The sequence below is a fragment of the Myotis brandtii genome, unplaced genomic scaffold (genome assembly GCF_000412655.1).
Source record: "Myotis brandtii unplaced genomic scaffold, ASM41265v1 scaffold32, whole genome shotgun sequence".
NCBI lineage: Eukaryota > Metazoa > Chordata > Mammalia > Chiroptera > Vespertilionidae > Myotis > Myotis brandtii.
In genome coordinates this window covers 7,506,885-7,528,761 of record NW_005362269.1, presented here as the reverse complement: position 1 = coordinate 7,528,761, position 21,877 = coordinate 7,506,885, and the positions used below count along the sequence as shown (strand labels likewise).

Here is a 21,877-nt window from a genome sequence, read left to right as displayed (position 1 = left end):
TTTTATATATATAAATTACTGGAGTCCCCTGTGTATAGTTTATAGTTTGGAAAGAAATCATCTTCCATCATTTGTCACTTCCTAGCTGTTGTAGACTGGGCAGAACATCATTTGTTAACAGCGACAAAGCCGCACTCATAAACGCCGACATGTTACATTAATTTATAGGCACTGAGTGACTTATTAAAAGTGACGTGTGAAATATAACAGGGCCTGGTATGGATGATTAGGTTTCGGGCTTTGAATTGTTGACAAGTCAGGAGTAATGAATTGCGGGACACCAGCTCCTGCGTTTCCCCCTCATTAGTCAGTATTAGCTGCATTAATAGTAATAATTGGATATATTCATCATTTAAAATGTTTTAATAAATGTTTGGACAGTACCCGATTGGAGCTGTCAAATATTAGGCTGTAAGGGTTGTGACAAGAGAAAAATGATGATGTTCCTTAGGTGAGAGATTTATGCAGCTTTGGGATGCCAGCCTTGACTTTCATTCCCGAAGGAATCTGAGTTCAGATGAGTTAGGGATACAGACCTTGGAAATGGGAAACCTGACTCTCTTCTGCCTCATAGGACATTTCTGCAAGAAGACTTTGGAGGAGGACAGAGGATGTGTCTGTGACTAGTTTGCTCAGGATGGTTTCTTGAGAAGAGATTACGTGTGGATGCTAGTTAGCTATGTGGTCTTGGACAAGTCGCTTCCCCTTTCTGAGCCTCTGTTCCTGCACCTGTGAGATGATTCATTTGGGTCCCTTTGAGAGTTAACATTATGGGAGTTTGATCATCAAATGTGATCCTAGAAATCGAGATAGACCTCTGACTTCCCCAGCTGACTTCCCCTTCCTACACTCTCACCAGTATTTATTGAGGACTGATGTGTGGGCTTTGATGAGGACAGAAAAGATGGATGAGACTCACCTCTGGCCCCTAGGAGGGTGATCATGAAACATCGTTCAGTACATGCAATGTTATCTAACTCATACGGGCATCATTATATTTTCTATAGTAACTGGAGTCTAGATGCATCCCAGTTTTGTGGTTTAATTCTTTATTGATCTTCCTCTGTTACTGTGGTCAGATTAGGGCTATTGTATTACCTACAAAAGACCTGGGGGAAGGAGGCTCAGTATGCATTTACTTGGTTCCTAATTCCAACCATTCCTGGGACCTCACTATGCAAACACAACTAAACAAAGCAAAACAAAGATAAGTTTATGCTTAACTTGCATTTGAGCAAATATAGATTTAGACCAATATGAAAAATGACTGAGGTCATCCTATATAATAAAAAGCTAATATGCAAATAGACCGAACAGCAGAACAACCAGAACTGAACAACCGAACAATTGGTCGCTATGACGTGTGCTGACCACCAGGAGGCATGTGCGGAACATGGCAGGCGTTGGCCGCAGTGGGATGGTGGAGCAGGTGAGCGAGGGCACCAGACGAAGGTGGGGTGCTGGTTGTTGTCATTGAGGCAAAATTCTTTGCTCCTATGCACAGTGGTCCTGCCTGGCACTTGCACCTGCTGCTGGTGCCGGCCCCGCTCACACCCACTGCCGGTGCTGGAGCCACTACTCGCACCCACTGCCAGCACTGGGGCTGCTGCTCACACCCACTGCCAGTGCCTGGTGCTGGTCCTGATCACTTGGTGTCATCAGCGGGTGTGAGCAGTGGCTTCCAGCCCTGATGGCCCCTGAAGGCTTCTCTACCTCCCCCTGCTCCTGAGGGGTGATCAGGGCAGCAGCCACTGCTCACACCCACTGATGGCGCCGGCCCCACTTGCACCTGCTGCTGGCGCCAGCCCCAATTGCACCATGTCATCAGCGGGTTCGAGTGGGGCTGGCACTGTCAGCACGTGGGAGTGGCTGCAGAAGGAGCAGGGCTGCCAGCAGACGGGACAGGGGGCCGTGGCAGGAGGGGCTGGGCTGGGGCATGGAGGATGGGCTGAGACCCGCCCCTGTGCCTACCGCAGCCACAGTTATTTTTAAGGTGCACGAATTCGTGCACTGGGACCATCATCATCATCATCATCATCATCATCATCATCACAATAGCTAGTAATAATAGACTAGTTAAACTTTATTGAGCATTTACTGCATGCCATTCAAGGCCCTTTGGACTTTACACATATTTTCTTATTTAATCCTCACAGTATTCCTCCCAGGTAGGAATTATAATTCCCATTTCACAGACGAAAAGACAGAGGCTTAGAGAGGTTGAGTGGTTTGCTTAAGATCTCATTGCTGATAAGTGGTAGAGCCCAAATTGGAACCTCATTTGTCTGACTTTACCAGTAGATCTCTTCTGCCTCTAACATCGTAGGGGCCTGCTCAGTTCGGATGATGTAATTCAAGAGGGGTGTTGTCTGATTTGAGAATATTTGGAAAAGTGTAAACAGGATGGTGAAGCATCTGGAAATCCTGAATTGAGGTGGCAGAAGAATACGGTTTGCTTATCCTGGAACAGAGGCCTGGGAAGATAAAGGGGCCACTTGATCTTAAGGGTTATCTTGGGGCAAGGGGAGGAGTGCTGCTCTCTGGACGCAGGCTAAAACTGAAATTTCTGAAGGTGACTGACAGGAGGGCTGAGTTCCGTTCTGAGGAAGAGGGAGCTTCATCACAGTGCTGTCCAGTTTGGTTGGGAAGGGCTGCCTCCCCATGCTGGGACTTTCTGTCACAGCTTGGATGAGCCTGCCTCCCTCTGGGATCCATCCCACCACTTTTCTCCTCGCTTACTTTTCTCCCGTTGCACTGGCCTTTGCGCTAACAGGAATGCTCGGCCCCTGGATTTTGGCATGGCTGGCTGCTTGTCTTCAGGGCTCAGCCAAAATATCATTTCCAAGAACTCCTCTGACCATTCTTTTAAAATTTCCCCCTTTCTACCAGCAATCACTTCCCATCTGCCATCTTTCCTCTTCATACAGCTCTAATCAGTGACAGATATTTCTTGTTTATGTGTGAGATTTTGTTTTACTTTTTTTTCTTTGTTCCCCACTAGAATGTCAAGTCCAGGAGGACTTGTCTTCCACATTCCATCTTCAGTTCCCAGGACAGGTGTAGAGCTGCCAGAGCCACTGTGTGTCAGGGGCACCGGGAAAGGGATTCCTTCTTTGGGAGGGAAGCTACACTCAATAGATCCTATATTGCTCACTCATTCTTGCTGCCCAAGAGTACCTCAGTGTTACTATAGTTCCCATGTCTCTTTGCCTTATTGGAAAAACAATTTTTGAGATTTTAAAAGTCCTCAACACCAGCTCTTGGTTGGTTTAGAATCAGTGCTCTTTCTATCTAAGATAGCCCCCAAGCTCATGGGTTTGATTTACTCCCTCAGGACCTCTGTGGGCATTCTGTACATCTGCTGCCATTCAACTTTGGGTTCATGGGTACTAGCATGAGATTTGGCATCATTTATGTGACATATGTTTAGAATACACCAAAGAAAAAGTTTGGATGTTATGAATGAGACTTTATAGAACTTGTGTTTATTATTACAGATGATATTTATTTCAGGAAAAAAATAAGATTATTGCCACATAGTATAAAACTCTGGATGTTATTCATTAGTACAATTTGGTTTTGCAAGCATTCCAGTATATGGTCCTTTACAATAAGCCATAATGCTCTGCACACACAGTTCACAGATAGAATGTCTTGGGGGCTCCTGGTGCTCTCAGTTCATTTATTTTGGCTTCTCTGTTATTTCTCAGTTGTAGGTGGCATGTAATAAAATAATATGCCTTAAAAATTACATTCTGAAGATTGCTTAACATGAAAAAAAGGATAAAAAATCTGTATATAATAGTAAATTTGGGTATATATGAAAAGACTGGGAGAAGAGATGTAGGTGGTTTTTATTTATTAATTACTTTTGAGTATGTCAACATTTTTTTTAAGAACAGGAAGTCAACACTTACAATCAGAAAAAAAAGCTAGACACTATTTTTAAATATGCCAACTGGAATTTTAAAGAGGTATCTACATTTCAGATGCCATATAATAATAATAATAATAATAAAAAAGAAGATTGTGTGATGCATGATGGCAGAAAAGTGGGAATTGGTAAGGTCACACGCAACAGCTCTGGCCCTAGCATCTTGTTAGGCACTGGAGAAGCATTTATTTAAGGCAGCATTTGACTAAGCTAATTCCGGACGTTTCTCTCAACTCCTGTGCAGTTGGTTTTAAGTTGCAGGAAAGATTTCTGGCTCAGCCCAATGGAGGGAGTATACATAAACATGGGGTTTATTTTGTCAGGGATGTTCTTGAGAGACTCAGTTCTTTACTGATCTTCTTTTGCTTTTTTTGTGGCCATTTATTTACTTTTGAAAATAATCCCTGCAGACCCTCACTTGAGTGAAAAGAAGATCTGTTCTTACGGCAGGGATCAGTCGCTGACCAACGAGGCTCTAAGAATTGAGTATGAATTCGGTTACTGCTGTTTTTAACCTACCAGCCGATTGGCTTCATTTCCATAAGTGATGGATGTTGCTTCAAATATTTTCAGAAATTCCCAGCCGTGGCATGAATAATGTTGCTCCCCACCCTCCAGTTTCTTTTTTTTCTTTTTCTTGTGTTTAAGTGGGGCTCATGATGATGGACTTTCTTACCCATTACCTTGAATCTTACAGAAACTTAGGGGACGAGTGACTGGAAGAGGTTCGAATTGATTCGGCTCATCCCTTTAAGTGAATGCGTGAGAAGAGAGGAGATTTACAGTTAAGGTCCCAAATGAGAGCTGGATGTTAAAGTTTTTGTTGAGGATTTAGGAAGGCTGAAGCTAAAACTGAGTGTCATCTTGGAGGTTAATCCACCCGGCTCTGGAATGCGTCTTGCTGCCTGTGATGCTGACACGGCGGAACAGCTGAGGGTGAGAGGCCCTGAGCTCGCCTCTGTGCAGGCGTTGGAGGTGTAATGATGGCCATGCCAGGGTTCTGGGGCAAAGGTGTTTGTGTCCTGAGCCACGCATGCAGTGGAAACACAGGATGCTCCATGGGCTGGGACCAAAGGGGAGCTGGGACAGGCAACTGAGCAATTAGAAATGTCACTTGACTATATTGCAAAGCATGAAGCAACAACCCTTTTAAAGTTCAAGCTGATAATGTGGGCTGAAAAAAAGCATGGCAGTGTGGGATTCAAGGGTGAGAGGGTTTTCTCTTGTTCTTCTAAAAGTGAAAAGTGCTCAGTTGCACCAAAGAGAACCACACCAATATGGTGGCCAAATCCATGGCCAGTGGAAACCATGGGAGGTGATTCCTTTCCACATGATGGTCTTGTCTCCAAACTCTGACTCAAGATCCTCATTTCTGTACCTGAGAGCCAGGGTGAGGAGGCAGGCAGGGAAAAAGCACCTTTCACCCTCTGAATAGTGATAAGCTAGATACCAGTTGTGTAGTGAACAAGAACATGAACTTTGGTCTAGTCAGACCTGGGTTTGAATTCAAGTTCTTGCACTGTATTTGTGACCTCAGACAAATGGACTGCTAAGACTATTGACCTTAATAGTTACTACCTTAGGGTTGTTGTGAGGATTAAATGAAATACTATCATAAAAGTGCTCAGCAAATGATCTTGCACATAGTAAGCACTCAAATAATAGTAATGCTAATAAGAACAAAAATAATAGTAATCATGATGATATTATCATGATAGCCAGAAGTAGAAAGACTATTGACCTTAATAGTTACTACCTTAGGGTTGTTGTGAGGATTAAATGAAATACTATCATAAAAGTGCTCAGCAAATGATCTTGCACATAGTAAGCACTCAAATAATAGTAATGCTAATAAGAAGAACAAAAATAATAGTAATCATGATGATATTATCATGATAGCAGCAGAAGTAGAAGTATTATTGCCAGTACTGTAGGAGTTTATTCATCAATATTTGTCCTATTTTTCTGAAAGTCCTAAAGTAAAAAATTTGATCCATATCCATTTACTACCATACAATTGATAATTGTGATGCATAAACAAGATTCTGCCAAACACTGTGGAGTAAACAGGATTGTGTAAAATATGATCCCTCCTGAGAGATGCTTATAATCAGAGAAGACATGTAAATGCAGATAACCAATTACAAGGTGCTAAGGGACCAGTATGGCATAAATCATGGCTGTGAGAATTTAGATAGGGTGGTTTTGGCCAATATGATCAAGGAGGCTTTTGGCATTGGCCTTGAAGAATGGATTTGATTTCTTTTCAGTAAACAAAATTCCAGGCAGTGGGAACAGTATGTACAGAGGCTTGGAAATGGGAAATAACAGACTTTCAGAGAATGGTGAGGCATTTGACCAAAGGTTAAGTGAAGGGCATCTTTGGAGGAAAAGGTGAACTAGTGAGTTTCAGCTGGGAATGACCCCAATTGTGGTCACTGAGATTAGGCAAAGCGTCAACCCTAATAATCCCTTCAGGTGTTCACGGCCAAGTGAACCAGCCAGACTTAGGCATGGATAACCTAAGTACAAAATGACCTTGGTAAGAACCATAGAAAGACACTCACAGATCTTGAATGCCTTAGGTGTATGGAGGAGTGAGGCATTAACTCCAAATGGGAGAATCTGGGCAGTCTATTGGAAGGGGAAGAATCTTAATCCGACTGGATGGATGGAGGGACTTAAAGAGGGAAAGAAAGACCTTACAGGCCAAAGAAATGATTGAGCTAAAGCTTGGAGGTTGGAGAAGATTCTTATTTCCCAGTGAACGTGGGCCATATTATGTTTGAGGGCTCACAAGGTTATTCTATTTGGGGAGAAAGACCAATAGAGTTTCTTGCCTGTCACTTGGATAAAATAGAGGACAGATGAGAAAGACCTCTTCACATTCCAACTGAGATGTGTCTCTTGTAGGGAAATGGAATGGGCAGATTCTTCCCTTGATAGACAAACATGGGGGAGGGGGATTGCTGTGGATGTCTCTTAGGCCACCAGCGTGTCCCAGGCAGGAGAAGCCTGCCTGTATCTGCTGTGCCTGGAGCTTACTGTCTAAGGGGCCAGGACAACCGCCCATTTGATCCATCGTCTCATGTCACGCACTAGCCCCACCCCTGATCTCATCAGGAAGGGTTTACCTTCCACTCACAATGAACAAACTACTACAAATTCTCCATTTAAGCCAAAGATCCTCTCCTTTCCTCTGAGCCCCCATCTTCCGGACCAGGCTGTGGACCATCTCAACATGAAATACTGAGGCACACTTCTTTATCTGTGTTTCAGAAAAAGAGAAGCAGAAATGTAGCCTCTACTAAATGTTTGTCATTTAAGCCTGTTTTTTTTTTTTACATTACTGTTATGCTGTCTAAAAGAAAAATAATCAGGAGAAAGAGCAAGATGAGTGCCTTCCAGATAGGCTATTTAATGATGACTTTGTTATCTAATGGTGACTTGATTTTGAGAGGTGTGTGTGCACTGGGCATGCTCCTCCCATCCTCTTGAGCAAATGGGTTAGAAGAAGCATTACCTGAGAAGGTAGCATGTGTCAGGTGGGCCTGCTGTTCTCTTTAAAGAATTGAGGTGTCTCAGCTTCTGAATTTCTGAGGCACCTGAACTAATGCTAGTTTACCACTAGTTGGCACCCAGTGTAATGCCAGTGTCATGTTACAATTAATAGTCATTCTGGTGACTGTCATCACTTACTCTGAACAGGGGATCTCCACAAAAGTATGACACCATTACGCCTGCTAATTCAAAGGCATTGTGTGAGCTATGACAGACCCTGGTTGATTTGCCTTTTATACTTATTCAAATGAATAAAGTCTAGCAATTTAAATGGAGTGGAGGGAGAAGAAATTTTAACACATTTCTGTAGATAAGCCCAGGAAGGGTCAACTTGGAAAAAAAAGTTGTGTTAAGGAGAGTAATTAAACAGAGGCAGAGAGATTGAATATTAGTGCTTTTACAGAGTGAATGAGGATAAATTCTGTTAATTATATGCCTTTCTCAGTACTAATGTGATAATAAAGTACTCTAATTCTGGAGAGGCTTGTCACAATCTCAACTAAAACATTGACCCTTCCACTAGGTGAGACCAAAATGCAACTTATAACGCTTTCTAGCAAAAAGCAAGAAATCAGAGTTAAGTGGATTTTTTTTCTCCCACTCTCAGTGTGTTTAGCATAGAAAACTGCTACCCAACACCATCGTGAGACTGTTGGTGAATGGACTGTCTCACTTGAGGCACGGAAGCACTTATGCTTGCTTTTATGTGTAGTTCCTAAGGGAAGAAATGTGAGCAATTCAAAGAGTATAAATAGCCCAGTGCAGGATTCTAGTACAACGATTAACAGCATCAAAAAGATTACCCTCAGAATGCTGGTGACATTTCAGTCTTTGAAACTTTAATCTTATAAACTTATGTCATTGTGAATGAGTGAGAACTTGTGTGAGGGCAACAGAGAAACAAAACTGGATGGTTTGCAGCATTATAATTATGGTGGGAGCACAGAGGAGATAATTTAGGGACATTTCTTTGGGAGAGTCAGGGCAGTGTCCTAATGCAGGTGATATTTGAACTTGGCTTTGATTAGTGTCTAGTTATTCAGGTGAGAAGGGATAGAAAAGGGAAAGAGGAGGTGTGCCAGGAGAAGTGGTTTATTGTGGATGCAACATAAACTTGGAGGCAGAGAGTGGAAGTAAGGAATAGGTTTGGTTCAGGTCATGAAGGAAAAGGAGTGCTTTGGGGAAAGGAGACATTTTTTTAACAAATTAAAATAGGCATGAATACATGTTGATTGCTGCATCCCCAGTAGCATAAAAACCTAGTTCCCTTGAGAGCTCCTTTGAACTTCAGTTCAGCCATTCATCCAATGGGGGTGATTCTACCCACCCTGACCCATTTTTCAAGAGTTTTATTTGAAGATCAATTGAAAAAAAGTTAAAAAATAAATTATTTTTAAAGCAAATCAGAGGTTCAAAAGTATAGCCTGTTACTTTTTATTTATTGATTTAGTGATGAATTATTGCTAATAGAACCTAGCACAAGTGTGAATACTTATTTTTCACCCAAGGAAGTTTATCCTAGTAACAGAAGCCTGCTACTTTCATACAGTTGCACTTTTCACTTGATCCAAGGTTAAGCAGTGAGCCCTACCCTGCAGTCTTGCTCTCTGTTATGAATAATATCCTCGCCCTAGGTCTTGGTTCTGCTACATATGGTGTGTATGGGACCTGGGGCTCAGCTCTTTTACTAACCTTTCTGGCCTCAGTATACTTATCTGGGAAATAGGTATATTAATAGGACCAACTAACGGGGTATATAGGGTTCATTAAAATGATTCCTATAAATGCCCAGTGCCTGGCACATGCTGAATGAGTGGAGGCTTTCTATGTGAAAATGTGAGTGATTCCAATGCCAGTGAGGCCTGGCCCGATTCACATGTCCTCCCATTAAATGTAAGAAGGTATAAAATTTGCTTGTACTGGGTTGACGGTGGTGTCTTTTTTCATAAAGTCTCAAATTGTAGATTTTTCAGGCCATAGATTCTTATAAAATTATGTCATTGTGAATGAGTGGGAACTTGTGTGAGGGCAACAGACATTCATTCTTCAGATTATACAGTTTCTAGTACTGTCTTTGGTTTTACATGCAGCCTCGTTCACCCATTGATGCTACCTGCCTGGATATCTATCTATCTATTTATCTATCATCTAGTTAGGTAGCTAGCTAGCTACCTACCCACCTACCCACCTACCTATTTATCTATGTATTAATGTTGGTGACTTGAGAGGCCATAGGATGTTGAAGTTTTATAACCTACAAGTTACCAGGGCTCAATAGAATAGAATATTTTCTCTTTTACACACATCCTATTTTAGGATTCTCTGTTTTGCTACCTTCTCAGCTTCATCATTCTGCCCACATCTCCATCTCCACTTGCCTCCACCTTTCTTGTAGGGCATTGTGTGACGTGAGCTCCCTGTACCTTCTCTCCTCCCCACCTCTCAGAATTTCCTTGCCCTGTGATCTCTGTTAGGTGGGATACTAGTAGATTATATTCTCTTAGGATTCATCTCTAAGAGTAGAATTTTCCAGCAAACTCAGTCTCACATTTTTCCAGGTTCAACTCTAGTAGAACAAAATCCATGTCTGGTTTTAGTCACTCAGATAAAAATCCTGCAGCTTGGATTGGGCCTGATTGGATTGCCTTGGGTCATATACCCATCTCTAAAGCAGGCCGGCCTGGATCACAGGTGCCGTCTGGCCCAAGTGTAGAATGAGTTCATGCCACTGAAATACAAGGACTCTTGGGTGGGAGCCAGGAAGTTCTCCAATAGGACAGTGGAGGTCTGTTACAAAGTGGGGGAAATGGGTTCTGGGCAGTCAACTCACAGACTGGTTCCATAATCTTGTGAAAACTGTGGACTCATTCAACAGAAAAAAAATTGTGCGCATAAATTTGGGTACAGTGTTGAGGTCTTCAAGAACCCCAAGTAGACCATTCATGGACGTCAGGGTAAGACTATCTGGACTAGATAAATCCTAAAGTCTCATCCCATTCTAGCATTCTTTGTTTTATTAACCAGTTTCGAGATAAGATAAAAGCCTCTTTGGAGTTTTGTTTCCCACGTTTCTGCTTTTAAACTGAAGTTGTTTAAGAGTGACGTGGAGTGGGGAGCAGGGAAGGGCAAAGGGGTATGACCTGGGAGCTACAAAGCACCTCAGAAAGTCTAAATTATATCATTGTTGGTCAACAATATTGTTTTAGTTTCATTTTCCATCAGCCTCCTTATGATATCATAAGAAATAATGCGTAATAAAGTGTCAGACTCTATTTTGCATTCTGATTTAAAAGTGATAAATTTCTTCTTATATTTTTATGGACTAGAACATACAGACTTATTGGATCACCCATAATATAAACTGGAATAATTTGGAGCTCATGAGATTATTGTCATTGCTCTGTGGGCATGAGGCTCACTGGTCATTTTCATTTGGAGGCTGATCCTGAGCTTTAAATCCAAATTAAGGAGTCACTTGTTTTTGTCTGAACTCTGCTTGGGTGGCGTGTTGGAACGCAGTGGTTTTTCTCGATGAAAGCCATTGCTCAAATTAAATTCATTATCCCCAATGGTGCATGAGCCGGAGGATGGGAGGCAACACATGGTGATGCTGAGATTGGGACCAGGGAGGATGTGTCCAAGAAAGTGAACAGACAAATGGAAAGAGATTTTTTAAAGGGCAGTGATGATTTAAATAGCTCCCAAAAGAATTTTCATCCTTAGCAAGTTTGCTTTTCTTTTGGAGGAACAGCTTTTTCTACTGATGCTTTTTCTTTCTTTATTTCTTTTTTGGTAGAAAAATGGGCTTGTTTCTTTTCCTTGAAGCAAAAATTTGCCAAATATCAGCTTTCTTTGGCAAACAAGAAACTCCTTTCTTTCTCTGTGGATCATGCTGGGGGTGAGGTGGGATGAGTGAGGGAATTTAATTTTTCAGAGGTGATTTGACATGTGTTTTTGCACTAAGTCTCAGTGACATGATTAGATGGCCATCCCTTCCCTGAAGTTCACTATTTCTGGTACAAAATGTTATCATTGTATTTATCACATGGTATTGACATGTCTGTTGATTTTTTTAAAAATTAGATATTCATTCTTAAGATTTAGTGTACATCAAAAAGGTTTGCATACCTTACCCCCTAACCTTCTTCCACCAGGACAAGTTTCCAGACAAATCTGACACAGGGAATCTGAGAACTATACTTTGGTGAACTTCTATAAGGACAGGGAGGAAGTTGTCTCTCTGCTTGTACTTAGCATGTTGTTGGTGATTAGCATGTTACTGAGTGAGGGATGGACTGAAGGAAGAAATGGATGACTTAAGGAAATAAGCTGAACCAAGAAATGGCAAACCATCAAGCACTTTCAGCACTGGGTTTCAACAAAGTCATCAGAAGGGTCTGTAGAAAATTTGGAGAGAGGACAGCCATTTCATACTATTAGTCACATTGCCTTTTGTCCCTTTGGGTTATACTTAAATGTTTTAAAAACAATGGCAAGTTTAACCTAGACATAATATTTTAAATTTGAGGAATTTAATAATATTTTGATGTTGAGGAATTTTTAAGTAGGAAACTGAGGACACCAATGATGTGGAATCTGCCCAGTTGATATACTTTTATGAATTATGCATATGGGAAGCTAGTAAATGATCTACATTTTACAGAGTGTGAGATGGATAACTCTTAACTGTTCTCATTTAAATTAACTGGCAAATCTTAGAGCATGAAGACTTTGGCAAAGACACTTGTCATTTTTTAAAAATATATTTTATTGATTTTTTACAGAGGGATAGAGAGTTAGAAACATCGATGAGAGAGAAACATTGATCAGCTGCCTCCTGCACACCCCCTACTGGGGATATGCCCGCAACCAAGGTACATGCCCTTGACCGGAATCGAACCTGTGACTCTTCAGTCCGCAGGCCGATGCTCTATCCACTGAGTCAAACCAGTTAGGGCAACACTTGTCATTATTCATTGTAAAATGGGGGCAACATTCTCTAGGTTCTATGCTGAATGATACTTCAATTTTTACAATAATAAAAGTGTTGTTTTTTTCTTGAAGTAATGCCTATTTAGAGAAAATTCAGAAAATAAAAATATGGAAAGATAACTTTTTTGCTATCAGAGTTAGCTGCCATTAATATTTACAGTCAGTTTAAGCCAGATATTTATTTACTGTTTTTCATAGACAGTCATACTAGGTGCTGTGGGAATAGAAAGGCACTTTAAGCATGTCCGTAGTGTCATGGAGGAGGCAAGCGATGACTCAGCTAACTGGAATGCAGGATGTAAAGACCAGTGTGACAAGAGATGTAACAGAGTAGAGGAGGAAGTGATTAATTCTAGCTGGGGTACTTGGGAAGATTTTATGGGCATATGCATTTATGCTGCACCTTGAAGGCTAAGGAGGGTCATGGGAAGTTGAGATAGTGTGGGACCCAGGAATGCGGCCTATAGTGAAGGTAGGAAGGAAGCTTCATGCTCAGGGCATAGGATGTAACTCCATGTAACTGAAGCAAAAATGCTGGAAGGTGAAGAGTAGAGGACCAATGTGCCTGGATAGGTATAATCTTGACATTCCTAATCCAGACCCTGACAAAATACCCACAACAGGTTATTACTTTTGAAGTATTCAACCTTACTTGGAATTACTCAAATACTCTATCATCCTCAGAGTTAAAGAGTTTTCTTGAAAGTTCTATTTTAAGTGCTTTCCTTCTCCTTTACTTTTCTTTTGGAGAAAAACTTGAACCAAAGTCACAATGATAGTAGTACAATTGGTGTTAAGGGGAAAGAATTAGTGACATGTTAGGTTCTCTGGGGATATTATTAGTTGAGTAAATGAATGACACTGAATGTTTATACTTCATAAAGTCTTGGAAAAAATAGGGAGGTGAGTGTCCAGAAAACCCCACATGTTTCACTTACTGTGGATTTGAACTTTCTGATCTCTATATGGCATCTCTCACCTCCACAGAGGAAATTAATACTGAAACCTTTTGAGTCTTTAGGAGGGAAAGTGAAATTCTCACATCAGATTCTAAATGAATATGTTTTAAAACCTTAAACATGTGAGCATTAAACAGCCTTTCATTTTCAACCTGTGGTTTTCTGTCTGCAAGAAAGAATTCAAAGATACTGACTTGTGTAACTGGTAAATACAGACAGTACAACTGAATCCTTAAGACGCTGTTTATTGACTCCTCCCAAGAGACCCATATCACATTGGGTTTGCTTTGGCTGTCATTCTACAACTTTGCTTTGGCTCTATGACCAGACCCACCAACTGGGCTCTCATTGTTGGTTAAAATACATTAGAAATAGGTGACAGTCATGAGAAAAATTGGAACACATTAAAATTTATAATTGGGAATATTGTGGTGACCATACCAGAAAATTTTAAGCTAACTTTAGCTCTAATTGTGGATGAATTTGATCATGATGATAAGAGTATAGCCAGATATGATAATGGCCATACTCTCATAGTAGAACACAACATACAAAGGAATGAGTTTAGTGGATATAAGCTTTGGAGCCAAACCGCCTACATTCAAATCCCAGTTCTACCACTTACTAGATAGGAAACCTTGGGCAAATTACATAACTTCTCAGCATCGTTATCTATAAAATGAGAATAAAGATAGTGCTTCACAGGGTTGTAGTGAAGAATAAATGAATTAATACATGCGAAGTCTTAGAACAGGGCGTTGCACATGGTATACTCATGTGTTTGCTCTAATAACCACTAAGTTGAGGTATTGAGGTTCCTCCTACCTTGTGTTTTGTGCTTGGCTCTATTACTGAAGCAAAGTACCACTGCACTTGCATTTTTCCATTGTGAGGAAGGGTTTGTACTAGTGACTCCGAGTTCTGAGGCCTGATGCCTGTCTCAATCCTATCCCCACATCGGCAGGAGCTCTGTGTCATGTGGTTCCTTGCAGATCATGTTGCTTGGAATGGAAACAGTTTAAGACACATATGTCCTCGGTCTGTCCCCAGCCCCAAGAAAAATGGACCAACCCTTGGGTTTGTTATCTGCCTCATTCCTGCTGTATATCAAACTACTAGGATGATTTTAAATTTCTGAACAGGTAGTGTTAGTAAGCACTGGCATTTGAGGAATATTTGTGAAAGAGTATCTCTGAAGATGAATGCCTTCTCTACCACACACAAGCCTATACTGCTTTGGATGAGTCAGACTTTCTCATCTAACTTTCCATCAAACCTTGCAGTAGTCAATGTTAAGCTACAGCACTCTTGCTCTGACTTCCCTTCTCCCTTTTATTTCTAAAGAACTGCAATTTATTTTTCCCCATTGGCCACCGATTTATTTGTCCTCTCCTCTCCCCTTTTACAACCCTGCTGCCTTTTCCTACCTTTCAGATCGACTTCTAGCATGAGGACACCTATTTGTAGTGGGTCCTTTTTCTGAAAACTATTTTTAAATTCTTTGGTCGGTTGCTATGCTATTCCAACACCTTTTTTTTTTAAGTTCTTGCCTCTAATTATGTTCTTTTATCAAGGGCAAACTCTGAGCTCTGAGGTAATGAATGCTTTTCAAGTTGATCATGTTCACCCCTTCAGGCTGAGAACACTTTCCAAAAATGCCCAAGATCTTAGGTACCTTGGCCAGGGGAAAAGGTAAACTCCTTGAAGTCAGTGGCCAATAATAGGGGTAGCCACATGCTCCCTCTTGGGATCCCCAAGATAGTGCCACAACTTGGTATCATTCCACTTTCCACTGTGGGAGGGAGAAGATTTGCTTCAACTACGTAGAATCCCTTCCCAGATCTCATTTCTTCCTCTTTCTTCCTTCCTCACCTCTCAAACATAACTGCACGGGTTTGAGTCAAGGCAGGTCCTCTCTCAGTAATGCATTTTAATATCAGAAAAGGAGAGAAAGTGGGCCTGGCAGTGAGCAACTTTTGCCCTCATACAGCCCGCCCCTGTGACATCTGTGGGATTTTGGCTGACTTCTGTGTATCATATTTTCACATGGATGAACTGTACTCTACCATTTCTGTGTACCAGGAACCCAAAACAGTGTTGACATTGAAAATAGAGTTTTCTCTTTCTAGCTGTTTTAGCTTCTCTGTTTTCAAGGGCGACCTATTATTTTTCATGGCAGTGGCCATGGGACTCTTGTTTACCTCTCCACGGAGAGCTGTCCTGAGGCACTGATGGTATTTCTGAAGTAGCCCCTGGCAGCTCGGGTGGTCTGGGTAGACATAGCTGCTTTCTGGTTAAATATTTTAAATTTGGGAGAATTCCTGGACTCCTGGAAAGTCTTCCTTGGTTATATCTGGGCAGTAGATTTGGTCTTTGGAGGCAGACAGCTCTGTGCTTCATTGTCAAAGCAAAGATAATAATGCAGTTCATGGAAAGAGGCCCTTTGAATCATGAGGCATTTCCTTCTCACCCTCCAGTGAGTGTCTGTGTGGGAGCAGCTGGAGCTTCACACAGAAGGGACCCCACAGTTGTCTCCACACAGCTGTTTCCAGCATCAGGTCAGTGTGAGTCTCCGTGTCCTGAATATGTTTGGGAAGGATCGTCTGCCACATAACCATCTGCAGGCATAAGTCAGAGGAACTTTCAGGGAGCCTTAAGACTGCAAATGGGGGATTTTATGTCTTGGTTTAGGTGTGTCTTGATGCTGTTCTTTTCCAGCCTGGACATTCTGAGAGCAGCTGAAAACATCCAAACGTGATTTTTCAGAATTTGGGTGGGAGAGGTAAAAACTCAACCTGCTCAGCCTGGATCTATCGCAATGCTTTGCATAATAATTAATGATGTACAAGCTGTTGCTTAATGGACGGTTTTACTGTGTGTGCCCTTCAGTTGTGACTAGCTGGAGTCCCCCATGATTTAAGCGGCTACCTCTCTTCTTTATGTGTGTCTTGGCCATTGGATCAAGCTGTTGGAGTCATACTTTCTCTCCTTGGTTTCTGCTTCCTCTTTCCTTTTTGTCGGTCATTCAATGAACGTATGCTTAACCTTCACATTCAAAGAGAGGAGAATATTTTTTGTATCTGAAAATCTGAACATTTCTGAGTGCTAGGCAGTGACCAGTTCACAGGGATAAATGATGAAAATAATTATTACTCTTTCTATGCTTATTGCTATTCAAACACTCCACATATGACACTCATTTAATTATCAATAACCCTCTAAAGTAGGGCCTGTTACCCCCTCCCCCTTTACAGGTGAGAAAATCGAGGCACAGAGAAGTAAAATAACTTGTCTAAAGTCACACAATTAATTCAACAGTGAAGCTAGAATCATGATGAAAACCACACAGTAGTCCTGGGAGAGAGATAGTGTTATTCCCACATTTTAATGAGGCCACTGAGGGAGGGTCAAGGGAATTGTCTAAATTTACCCAGGCTTGTCTTAGCTCCAACCCTAGCTCTTGTCCAGTATACTCCACTACTGTCTGTATTGTAAAGGTCCTGGATTCTGTTTAGTTGAACAGATATTTACTGGAAACCCACTGGGTTGTGAGTCCTGTGCCATGTGCTGGTTATATAGAATTGGCTTTTTGTTTTTTGCATCCTTATATAGATGAGTCAGATCCTGGTGGCTAATTCAGTGAATTTTCCTTTTGGGAAAGCTTGCAGGTACCTCTGGTGTCCAGTACCATGCTAGTCACACGGAAGCTACCTAATATACTGAATAACTATTGGTTGATAAAATGTGATATCAGTTAACCATTGAATAAACAGTTTTGTTCTAGCAACCTCTGTGTTCGATGCAGTTAATGTTTACTGATAGGCCAATGTCTTACATTCGCCTGACCGACGAACCTAAACACTATTTTTAATACGATGCCACACTTGGTTTTATGACCGTCACTTTCCTAATTGAGGTAGTAGACTAAAAATGTTCAATGTCAAAGTATGGAGCTCTTATTGGGTTGATTTTGAAAAGCTAACATTATATTGGAAAACCCAAACAACTAGTAGTGAAGGATGCTAGTTCTAGCTCTTATAACTAATAAAACTGTGTACCTGTTACCACATCTCCTGCTCTCTCTCAATTTTCTCATATGCACAATGAGGAAATTAGACTAAGTGATGGTTAAGATGACTTGTTAAGTCCTCTAATTCATGGGGAAAAAAACAGATAGTATAAAGAGTCCTTTTTAGTAATGCTATGTATTAGTTTAGTTTTGGCTGCAGGAAGTATCTTAATTTTATTGTCTTATATTCTTGCCTTTTAAATGGGTTGATAATTTCTGGCACACCTAATTTATATGACTTCTGTGAGGGTTCAATGAGATACTGGGGATACACGTGCTTTGAATAGTATAACACACGTAGGAACACAAGATGGCATTATTCATATTGAAAGTTAACGATAAAGTGTCAGGTTTCTCACCACTCTTCCCCCCAGCCCCAAAAGACTGGAGTTGGGTCCTGGTTGGGCTATTTCTCAGAGTTTATGGAACTCTTTGGGACTGTACAGGGTCAATAGGGGCTTTGTCCTGCTGCAGGTCCGTTTCCCACGGTTGGGGCAAGGCTGCCACACTTTCTCCTGACACACTTTATCAAACACACCCGCCACACAAACTGGGGTAATTCACCAGACAAAAGTGAGGTTTTCAGTTACAAGAACCTCCGCTTTGTGAAAAGCCCCCTCGGAATCTGAGCCCTTTCCCCTGGGCCAGCAGACGTGTCTCCCCGGCTTTACAAATGCCTTAAAAGCTGCCCCGATAAAAACTACCCCGAATTTGTGTGCCACGTCTAACTCTGTCTGTTGGTGTGGGATATTTTTAACTCCTGCTTCTAATTCCTCTTGGTTCCTTTAAGGAAGCGTGATCGTAAGGGTCAGGCACTTGGCATCTACTTAGGGGAAAACTTTGAAAGAATTTCTGAGGCTCCCCCTGGGGTAGAGCTGGCTCTCCCCAGAAGAATCGGCCTTTCAGAGCGTCTTTGCCACATAAGGGCTTGAGCTGGGCCCCAGGCACCAGTTGACGCTGTCTCTCCCCCACGACAGATGGTCAGGCCTTCAATTTCAGCAAGGGATCCTCTGTGGAGCTTCTGCCAGCATGCCGAGTGACAGGGCAGCTTAGGGTAACGGGGATCCGGTGTGTGCCCGGCATAGCTTTTGTGCTAACGATGGGCTGCTGACAGGCGCCTTGCCCCTGCTCATCCTGGAGGCAGATCCCCACTCCCTTGATTCTGTTTCTCTCTGGCAAAGCTGCGTCCTGTTTGCCTGTCTTTCAGAACCCATTTTGGCACCAGATGGACCCCCTCACGGTGGCTAGCAGTTGTCTGACTTGAAGATGCCAGAGGGTGTGCTGACAGCTCCTTCTAACATAACCTGAATCTGGCTGTCGGCTCTGGGCTCAAATGGCTTAAACACACACAGGCGGCAAATATTATCAACCCTGGGGAACAAGGGAGGGGAGAGAATGGCAGTGCCCGCTCCTAAAATATTTACGTTGCTAGTGTAGAGATAATACTAATAATTCCTCTTGCTTGTACAATTACTCATATTTACTCTTCTTAGTACAATTGCTGTTGATAGTACAATTAGTGTTCATATCAGTACTGTACTACTTCTGTTATTACTAAAACTATTATAGCACAATGGCTAAGAATGCAGGCTCCATCCAAATTTGAGTTCTACTCTTTCACAAAAGTATGTGTACCAGGGTGGGATTCTTATGCCATTGTAGACTTCAAGTGGGGGAAAGATGAAGAAGGGAAAATTTCTTTAAAAATTTTTTTTCATTTTATTTTATTTTTTTCATCACCTTTTATCCCTCCTGTACCCTCTTCCACCTCCACCCACCCATCTCCCCCACACACAATCAGCATACTGTTGTCCATGTCAATGAGTTTTTTCTCTCTTTCTTTTTCTTTTTTGCTCAATCCTTCCACCTCCCCAGCCTCCCTGCCCTCTATACTTACAAGAATTTCACTGACTAGCATTTTAATGCATTCTGATATTTTGGGAAATTATTTGAGTCTGAAATCCACAGGCCTAAGAGAAAGGGAATGAAGATCTTAAGGTGGCTTTTAAAATTGTTCTTTTCCCAAACCTGGACAGGTGTGGAACATGCAGGTGGCCAACATGAATGCTCTAGAAGGCTGCCTTTGATATCTGCTTCCTTTACCTGATGGACTTTAACAAACCACTGCGACATAAGAAATAACTCAGAAAGCTATAGGGTGACCATCGAATTTAGAACGCTTTTGCAAGTTAAAGTGGGCACTATTAATACACTAATACAGCAGGCGACAACTGGAATTGTTTCTGGCAAGGTGGGACCTTTGGTCACCCTAGCAAGTAAAGCCCCTGGGCCTCATGTATAGGAAATCTTTGAGAAGCCAAAGGACTTTAGTCAGTATGTGAATTTTACCTACTTCTCATGGGTACTACTAAACTAGGGTATTTTATTTGGAGATGCTAAGTTAAAAGGTGTCTACTGTTTCCTTGTGGTCATTCAGCATGTATTTTGCTGGTTCATAATCTTGACTTTACAGGGCTTGACTTACATGTTATTAGGGACCGTGAGTAATTCTCAGGCAATTATACTCAATTGGAACCTACCTTAAATTGGGTGAAGACTTTCTCTCTGCCTGAGTGAGAACCCTTCCTTGGGGGCTTAATGCTTTTGTGAGAGCTGCTGGCAGTACTGAGAGCCGTCCATCCAGCTGGGATGCCAAGCAAAGGCTAAAGCTTTCAAAGAAATACTGGTTCTAACACCATTCTGAATATTTCAGAAAACTGGCCTAGGATACACCGCCCAGGAGCGACTTACTACTTTTTTCCTTTCTGTGTCAGGACTGAAATGCTAACCACGATCATTTCTTTCTTCACAGGTTCTTCTTGAAATTTTTCCTCAAATGTAACCAAAATTGCCTAAAGAATGCCGGAAACCCACGTGATATGCGGAGATTCCAGGTGGGTCTGTCTTGTCTTTTTAAAATATCAATAATGACATGAATATCAGGAGAGAGTAAAAAAAAAAAAAGACTGAGGCAGAATATAGAGAGTACGGTTGTTTCCCCAGAGTGAAGAGCAGGTGAGGCTCCTAGTCCCTCAGGTCTCTGCTGTCTAGAAGTTGTTGTTTTTATTAGAGAAGAATTGGGACCACACCACCTGTGTGTGCTGGTTGAGCCTAGGGTGGCTTCCAGAATGGACTCACAGGCTTACACTACTGCAGATTAAGTGAAGTACACAGAAACAATGAATTCTTTGCCTATAAGTTTACAACTGGAAAGCTGGTACATAAGAGCTTTGTTCTGTTTTTAGAATTTACTACCTTCTTCCTTCCTCTCTCTCTGTTCTTCTATCCTTGGAAATTGTTAGTAGCAATTATCATTAAAAATGGACCCCTTAAGAAGCAGGGTGTTTCTAGACTGACAGGGGTGACAGTTCTGTTTCAGAAATGTCCTTGTGCAGCTCATGTAAATGTCCTGAAGCATCCATCCGATCTGCCACCATTAAAAGCATGAGTGGTATGCTAACCTCACATAATTATGCATTTTCTAAAGGAAAAAGAACGTGAGAACAAACGTGGTAACTTCTGAGACACAGAATGGGAGTTGGGTTTTAGTAAAGGTGGTTAAGTTCTAGGTAGGTGCTTCTCAAACTGGAAAGTCAAGAATCCCCTGGGGATCTTGTTAAAATGCTAATTGAGGTCTGGGGGGAGGGGGTGCAGAAATTCTACATTTCTAGCAAGCTCCCTAGTGATGCCAATGCCATGGCCATACTTGAGTAGCAAGGTACTAGCCCCCTCCCGTGTTGCTCTCTGTCTAATTTTATGGCTAACTCATTTGCATGGCCAATGTTAAATTCCCCATCAGAATCATGACCCATATAGGTATGGCCATAAGGTCTGTATGGTGCTTATAGTATACTGTTAGGTATAGTCAGCTTTAAGTAGTTTGAAATGTATGATCTCTGAGAAGCTCTTGAAAATTTTTAACTGCACAGTCTCTGATGGAGAAAGGGAAGGGATGATTCTGAGCATTGATTTTTGAATGTCAAGATCTCTTAATCTCTAAGATGATTGTTTTTTAAAGGGGTGAGACTTATTGGTCTCATGAAAGAATGAATTCAGTGAAAAAAAGAAGACATTCTCTCCTGAGATCTGAAGCATTTCTCTAAAATCATTTTGGCCTTGCCAACTTTTGTCTTAACAGAGATGATGGGGGAGAATCCTTAAATTCCTAGTTTCCCAGAAAATGTTTCTCCTGGCTAGATTCGGATCCCATTTTGGTAGACTTGGGCACTCTCATTCCCACACAGGACTTTTTGGGTTGCGTTGGAGTCACCTTTGAGGGCAAAACAACACATATGATGCCACTAAGTATGTGTTGCTAAGTGTCTTAAAATGTGAGGGTGAATTTTAGTATAAACTGTTTGG

The 21,877-nt window shown here is 41.7% G+C and overlaps 1 protein-coding gene across 3 annotated transcripts in view; it reads left to right on the top strand.

Moving 5' to 3' along the window:
- The window catches only part of EBF1 (early B-cell factor 1), a 391,732-nt gene that overhangs the window by 226,122 nt on the left and 143,733 nt on the right, over window positions 1-21,877 (top strand). For all 3 annotated transcript variants that reach the window (XM_005870547.2, XM_005870546.2, XM_014543163.1), the window contains exon 7: window positions 20,328-20,409. In XM_005870547.2, coding sequence (XP_005870609.1) covers window positions 20,328-20,409 — 82 coding nt within the window. The remainder of the gene's footprint in view (window positions 1-20,327; window positions 20,410-21,877) is intronic.